At 38.1% G+C, this 7910-nt stretch overlaps 1 protein-coding gene across 1 annotated transcript; it reads right to left on the bottom strand.

The window, feature by feature from the left end:
• Positions 1-726: 726 nt before the first annotated feature.
• LOC107752487 (iroquois-class homeodomain protein irx-3-like) lies at positions 727-2911 on the bottom strand. The gene is made up of 2 exons (XM_016568471.1): positions 2611-2911; positions 727-1702 (listed from the first exon to the last, which is right to left on the bottom strand). The coding sequence occupies exons 1-2, from the start codon at positions 2803-2805 to the stop codon at positions 827-829; spliced, it is 1071 nt and encodes a 356-aa protein (XP_016423957.1). The 5' UTR covers positions 2806-2911; the 3' UTR covers positions 727-826.
• Positions 2912-7910: the final 4999 nt, after the last annotated feature.

The following is a 7910-nucleotide window of genomic DNA, read 5'->3' as shown; positions in this document are numbered from 1 at the left end:
AAACGAGAAAGAATACATTCGTTATGACAACTGTGATTCCATTTTAATATTCAAAATATATGCCTTTGTACAATATTTCAAGTAGGTACATTTTCATTTCATTTACAAAACCATTTCAAATATGTATTTAGTTTTTTACCCTATTTAAAATATTCAGACAAAACATGACATATAAAATGCAATGTGACAAACAATGACAGCTTTTTAAAATCCAAGGCATTTGGGAAAACAACAACAACGACAATAAAATTAATAACTGTCAAATCACTTCTTAAAGATAAGCATACATTATGGTATGATATTATTACGAATCCTTAAAACAGATGTGCTAAAATAAGACAAAGATGTGGATGCAACACTTACACAAATCATAATTCATGCGAACAAAGCCGTGAGTGTATGTCTTAGAGGACTTTTAAGATTCCCATATAGGCACCATTTCCTCCATGAATTATTATAACTCTCAGTGACTAATTCTGTAATCGTACAATCTATTCATTATTTGTTTTAAATAGGTTACGTCTGAATCCAACCTCAGTGTAAGACTGTTACTCAAAGACAAACTGGGCCTACGGATAAAAACACAGGATTTATCGAATGATTCTAACAAATTAAACACAATGAAATGTATGTTTACAAGTCAGCAATATAAAATATATTCTAATATAATCTCATATTAATTGAAGAGCTAATAGACAGCTTTAATCTATTATAAATTCAGGGCATCCCTTATGCAGAAATTGGATATTTCTCTGATTCATAATAAGTGTTACGCGGTGAAAAATATTTTAAAAACAAGAACAAGTCTTTAAATGTGTGGTTTGTTTCATAGGCTGTGAGTCCTCTGCTCGCCGTGCTTCATGTGTGTGTGGCTGTTTGAGGTGGTTTGGTGTTTAAGTCCGAGATAATGGCTGGTTAAAGCCATCTGATGGGCTGAAAAAGCCATTTTGGTCCAGTTTTGAACATGGAGAGGATTCCTGACTGTCTGAGCGTCACAGTTCCTCTGAATCCACAAGGACTTTTTGGGACTGTCCGGCGCCGTCGCCGTTTCAGCCAAAGACCAGATCTTTGGTTTCTGAGGCGGACTGGCATTATTTAAGGGCTCTTGTGCTGCCGGACTCTTTTTGATTTGGTCCTCGTCTCCCTCATCCGAGTTTGTGTCTCTTCTGTCTTTCATAATATCGTTCATAAAACTCTTTTCAGCTCCCGCGTCGTCATATTCCTCAGAATCCGAAACTTTAGACGCTGATTTTTCATCGTCCAGATAATCACAATCCTGCTTGTCTTCGATGTTTTCCGTGTCTATGTTCTCCAGGTCTATTTCCTCGTCCTCGTCTCTCTTGTCTCCGTCCTCGTTGTCGCTCGCATACACATTTCCTTCCTCGTCGGTGCTCGTTTTGGGAACCCAAGTCATTTTATTGTCTTTTTTCAGTCTTCTGCGGGCGTTGGCGAACCAGGTGGACACCTGGGTGAGGGTCATCTTGGTGATGATGGCCAGCATGATTTTTTCTCCTTTGGTGGGGTAAGGGTTTTTCCGGTGTTCGCTGAGCCAGGCCTTCAGGGTGCTGGTGCTCTCGCGCGTGGCGTTCTTGGGTCGGGACGGATCACCAAACTGATACTGGTGACCGTACGGGTAGAAGGATGCGTGAGGAAACCCTGCATGCTGAATCCCAGGACTGTCTTTAAACTCGTACTGGGAGCCCTTAAACAGAAGAAAAGCAAGTATATATGAGCACATGTGCTTCTGAGAGAAATATGTGCTTATTCACTGCTAAATTTGTTTACATTTATTGTATAAAGATATGACTAAAACAAGGAAAAAGAAAAAAGAAAACCATATTTAATAAAAAAAAAAAAGAGAGAATTGCCCAGTGTTTGTATAAATGGAAATATACAGTTTTTATTCTTTTTTAAATTCTATTATTCTTTGTTTATTTTTGGTTTGCTTACCAATTTGGACCCTTAAAAATAACTTTTGCTATTTTAACTTGATAGGTAAGGTTTATGAAATAATAATTTTGACTTGAATAAATCAGTCTAAGCATTCAAAAGTAAATTTTTTGAATTCCTCAAGAGTTCTTGAATTGCTTTTGAAGATTAAAGAAAAAACGGAAAGCAATTACATGATAGAATTTCCAGGTACAATAAAATGTGTTTAAATACTTTTTTTTAATTTGCATAAATACAAATTAAACGTAATTTGTGGACCTTAACACACGTTTTCACATTTCAGTAATAAGACTAAATATGCCATAGCAACATTTTCCGATTTAAAGAGATCCCAATTTACTTCAAAATAACCCTTCGTGAGTTGAACTTGCAGTTCTTTGGAGGAAAAAAAAACAAAAAAAACATTAGCTATTCTTCATTACAGGTTCTTTCGCGTATTTGGTTGCGCCGGTAAATAGATGTGAAATAAACAACTAGAGAAACGAAAAAGTTATTTTCGGTACTTATTCTTAAATAAACTTAGCCTACATTTTATTTTTAAGTTGTGCAGTTAACAGCATAAATGCGAACGATATTTTCAAACTTTCCAAGATGCTTGTAAATCCAAATGATTATTATAGCACATTCCTCAACTCAAAGATGTATTGTACTTGAACTCACCAGCTGATTGAGTACGGAGAGGTCGCTGGAGTAGGGCAGGAACGCGCTGTATCCCTGCGCGCTGGCGAACGGAGCTCCGTACATGCTGGAGAGGACGCTGGAGAGCGAGGCTGACGCGCTGAGCTCCGCGCCGACGCGCCGCTCCGTGGAGTACAGCGGTCTGATGTACTTATAGCCGAGCTGCGGGAGAGACATGCTGCTGCCAAAGGTCCGAGCGACGGAAAACAATCACAGATCTCGCCTTTGACACGGAGGACTGAGTGGAAACTCGCGGAGAGCCTCGCTGAGAGTTAAAGCCGCTCTCCGCTCTGAGGTGCACTGAGGTCACATTCAGATTGAGTGAGATTGACATTTCTAGTGTCTCTCAGGCCCCTCCCATCTCCGAAAACTCTCTCTCTCTCTCTTTCACACACACACACACACACACACAATGCCAGTCGTCGTCCGATAATTTTAAGACTTTATTTCCTATCGTTTATTCATATCGAACTTTATTCTTCTCACACAGCTGAATAGCCTATAACCCTTTTCAATAACAGAAACAAAACTGCGCATGAGAGAGAAATAAACTTATATTTGCGCAACATGGAATTACCAAATGGTCATACAAATATCTAATAAGCAATTTGACTAAATTATTATGACAATGAAATGTTAGATGTATAATAATCGAACATATTACGGCAATATGGGTATTAGAAACAGTAAAATAATAAAAACAAGAGCTTTTGTTATTTGTCATAATAATAAAAAAATAACAATATTTCTGCAAACTGCGATGGATTAAACAAGATCTTCTGTTAACATTAAGAGAAAATCAGAGAAACAAGAGATACACTATTGAAATTCCAGGAAAATATTAAATAAATCCTGAAGAGACATATTGATGCTTTATTGTCCTCAGAAAACAGTATGTAGAGTATGATTACATCTCCATCGGTTTATTATGAACACATCACAAATCTTATTTCACAGAATCTGATCCGCTTTATAAAAGAGTTTTTATCCGGCGAAGCAGATGATAATATCGCTATTCATCGACATGTGCTTAAATGAACACAGCATGAAAGAAAAAAGACGAAATAGCAGTGTTCACGATGGTTAGATTTAAAACTAAGAGAAATGAGAAACAAAAATCGAGAGAGTGAAAAACCTGACGGATCTTTTTCGTTCGTTTATATTATTTTCATACCATTTTCCAACAAAAACAAACTATGCATGGCGTTGTAGATTATAAATTTAGAGCAACAGTAAAATACACAAATAATTGCAAATGTTACATTCCTGTAAAATTGTGATAAAATGATTTCAATACTTTCAAATAAATAATAATACAAAAAGATCCATATCGATTTTTTATTATGGTGGATCAATAACGAACTGTAATTGTAATAACACCATACTGGTTTTTACCAAAGCTCTTAAAACAAGATCTATAAAAGATACCCAGTCCAGGAGAGCTAATATCTTCCTTTCACCAAAATCAAGGACCTAGATGATTAACAACTGGTCTTTGAGAAATGTTGATTTGGCCGTTCCTCAAGCTGATGCATTTAAGAAACCTTTGGAAAAAGCGCAATGAAAACCACAACTCTCAGGACTTTATTAACTTGCTCCAAACGCACTGAGGAATCGTCGGTGGATTTGGAGATTCATGAGCTCCTCATCAGCTGTATGTCCAGCAGCATTGGTCACTGCAGAGCTGTGGTGGACCGTGAGTCTCCATAAGCAGTGCATAACCGCGGGGCTTCTGACGGACCGCTTGTTTTAGCGAGATTAGACGCGGCGCTCGAGCTGTCAGCAACGATTTGCACGCTGGAGCGAGCTGGTCGGGTGCTAACGAAAAAAGAAATAGTGTTTGCGAATTATCTGAACGTCCTAGCCTCCCATCTTTTGCATCTGCTTTATTTTAGCAGGCAAATGGCCGCAGTCTTGAGGAATCAATACTCTCTTCGCGCGTTTAGCCAGGAGAAGCAGACTCCTTATGGCAGTCACATGGATGACTTCACAGACATGGTTTCAGTAGTTTCGCGCAAACCGCGGCAGCGCACACAGTCTGATCCGGACTTTGGCTCCGGTCCACGCGATCGCACGGAGCGGATCATATGCGCGAGTCGGCCTATATTAAACACTTTTGCAACTACACAGCCTCAGCATGATTATGACCACTATTTTGTTTTACTAAGAGTTTCATATTGAATCTAGTGGGTAATCTATTAGACTGTGGCTGTCAAATGTGGCTTTACTGAGCTCAACGGCTCTGGCCCGAGCAGATATAAACAAAATGCTATTGGCTAATTTAAAAAGGGGGCGGGGCTGCTCGATATGTCCCGCCCTCTCTTCTTGTTTCAGTTGAAATTACGTCACCACATAGAATAATGCTGCATGTTTCAAGGCACTTCAGGGGACCTTTAAGTAATAGACACATTGCGCAAAGCCACCCTGAAGAGACAGCAAAAACCCATTGCCCCTTCATAGCCTACTAACAGGAGCGTCGCGCGGCCTCGGACAGGGTCACAGGTTAACGTAATGCACGCTTGCGCAGTTTGTTTTCCTGCGAAGTTTAGATAAGTAGCTGACCAATGAAGCTTGTAATTACAATATTCCAAAAACTGGTCCCGGATCAGTATATAAATCTCTCCACCCAATTACAAGATGTAATATTTCTGCACTCAAGCTGGTAATGAGCTCTAATGCCTGTGCTGGAGTTAATCCCCCTCGGATGCAGCACCGATCAGATGTTGCCTCTGTAATTAGACTGGCAGAAAATCATTATTTCATGTTCAAATAGAAAATGAGGTTGGTGGGGAAGTTAATGTCTCTCTGCTCTGTCAAGCATGGACAAGAATTTAATGATTTAATTACAGTTGTAAGCTCTTTAGATCAGACTTAAATGGAGCCGAGGGTTTTTTTGTACACTCTTTTTTTCTTCGCCACAGTTGTGTAAAAGGCTAAGGCGACTCAAAGCCTTTGACACGCGCTCAGAGAGAGCGGAGATCTTTGTGAGCGCGTCTTATGGCGATATTAATTGCCTCGCTTCCTTGTTTAACAACTTAAGTAACACCTCTTTCTTCACCCATGATGACAATTACAGGAAATATATTTCAAGAATAGTGGTTTAAAATCTAAATGGTTTTCCTTATTCCGCGAAACACAGATGTTTAGCAGAATGTCCAAGCTCCTCTTTTCCATACAATGAAGGTGAATGGAGACCGTTGAGCTTCAAAATGACACAAAAGAAAAAGAAGAGTACAATGCAACTTGCGCACAAGTCTTATGAAAAACAGACACAAATGTAAGTCCTTATTTGTAGTTATGTTGTTTTTTATTTAATACTAAAACCGAAACAATGAATAATTTTCGTTAATTGAAACAAAGCTGAAATAATATATGTATGTATAAAATGTAAATTAAAATGAGAAATGTTGTCTTATGCAACTAACTGATATAACAAGTTTAAATAGGCCTACTACAATTATTAAAACTTGAAATAACTGAAAATAAATTAAAAGAAATATTAGAAACATGAATAAAAATGATAAAAATTAGATTAACTAAAATGAGAACTAAAAATGTAATAATAAAAAACCTAATTCAAAATATTTATAAATACTATATAAATAATATTAAAATAACATTGGTTATGCGTTGACAATTCCCTTCTACCATATCAAAATTTAACCTGCTTTCATGTCTGTTTGAGATTATTAAAAGTGAATAACGACTTAAAGGAAGGTAACTGAGAAGACTATCTTCTGAGCAATAACCAAGCAACCTTCAAGCAATAAAAGAAGACCCATTTCCAGGTTTTGTCAGTGTGCAGAGGCCCTGTGTGACTTCACTGCCAGTGTATAATGCTGACATTGTCCGAAGTCCAGTGCGAATATGCAAGAATAGATTTTAGTATTCAGAGGCTTTATGTGTCACTCAACGTGACAGACGTCCCCGTCTCTGCTCCATAATCAGAATGCGTTTCCCCTCCCTACCAGCAGCTTGCATAGCAAAATGTGTTTTAAAGGATTTAATCCTTCATGAGTTAACACTCCGTTAGTGTTTACTAGGGCAAGCATCGCTATATTGCTTTCAGTAAATATTGCAAATATAAAATATAAAATAAATTGCAATATTTCAGGTATACCTACTATATTAGGTAACACTTTAGTTTAAGGTGTTCTTGTTACACGTTACATGTACTTACTATTATAATAACAATAACTTATGCATAATTACATGCAAGTAACCCTAAACCAAACCCTAATCCTAAGCCTAACCATATAGTAAGTACATGTAGTTAATTAATATTACCCAGTACTTAACTGTATAATTACACTGTAACAAGGACACCTTAAAATATTGTGTAACCCTACATTATTCTACTACATTTATTCATTTATTTATTTAGTCTGTGCAGTAGTGTTCTTGTTGCCTGTTGAGTGTGTGTGCATGTGAACGTGTGTGTTTGTTATAGTAAACTAGTTGTGGGAGAGTGTGTGCTTTTAGGACACTAGTGAGATTTGCTCTGGCAAACAGGTAAATCCCACAGCATGCTGTTACAATCATGTGTTTGTCTGCGTTTCTCTGAAGCTACACGTTCTTGAGAGATGTGTTTTCCATGTTATGATTTCTGCTTGTATTATACTGGAGTTTTTTAATGTCATAAGGATTTTAATACAAGTACATACATACATTAAGCTATATTTTTACATTTTCTGAAGAGAATGTTAATTTACATGTTATGTTCATGTACTGCCATGATACTATCCGCCTTATTTTGCAATGTGGACGTAAGCTTTTTTCTGTACATATACTAGACTTCTGCTTAATTCGCTGCTGTAGGTAAATAACTATAAGTGACATAAGTGACGTGACATGTGGCCAAGTATGGTTACCCATACTTGGAATTAGTGCTCTGCGTTTAACCCATCATAAGTGCACACACACAGCAGTGAACACACACACCGTGAACACACACCCGGAGCAGTGGGCAGCCATTTATGCTGCGGTGGCCGGGAAGCAGTCAGGGGTTCGGTGCCTTGCTCAAGGGCACCTCAGTCGTGGTATTGAAGGAGGGAGAGAGCGCTGTACATTCACTCCCCCCCCACCTACAATCCCTGCCGGTACGAGACTCGAACTCGCAACCTTTGGGTTACGAGTCCGACTCTCTAACCATTAGGCCACGACTTCCCCCTAACTAGAATAACAAAGTGCAGTAAACAACAAAACTATTTGTGCTAGAAACCAGTGTACTTGTGATTATGATAATGAATTAAAATAATAACATATAACAAATCCCACTTTGC

Source organism: Sinocyclocheilus rhinocerous, unplaced genomic scaffold, assembly GCF_001515625.1.
Source record: "Sinocyclocheilus rhinocerous isolate Xijiao unplaced genomic scaffold, SAMN03320098_v1.1 scaffold921, whole genome shotgun sequence".
NCBI lineage: Eukaryota > Metazoa > Chordata > Actinopteri > Cypriniformes > Cyprinidae > Sinocyclocheilus > Sinocyclocheilus rhinocerous.
The sequence above is the reverse complement of the archived record's forward strand: the minus strand, read 5'-3'. Positions and strand labels throughout refer to the sequence as shown.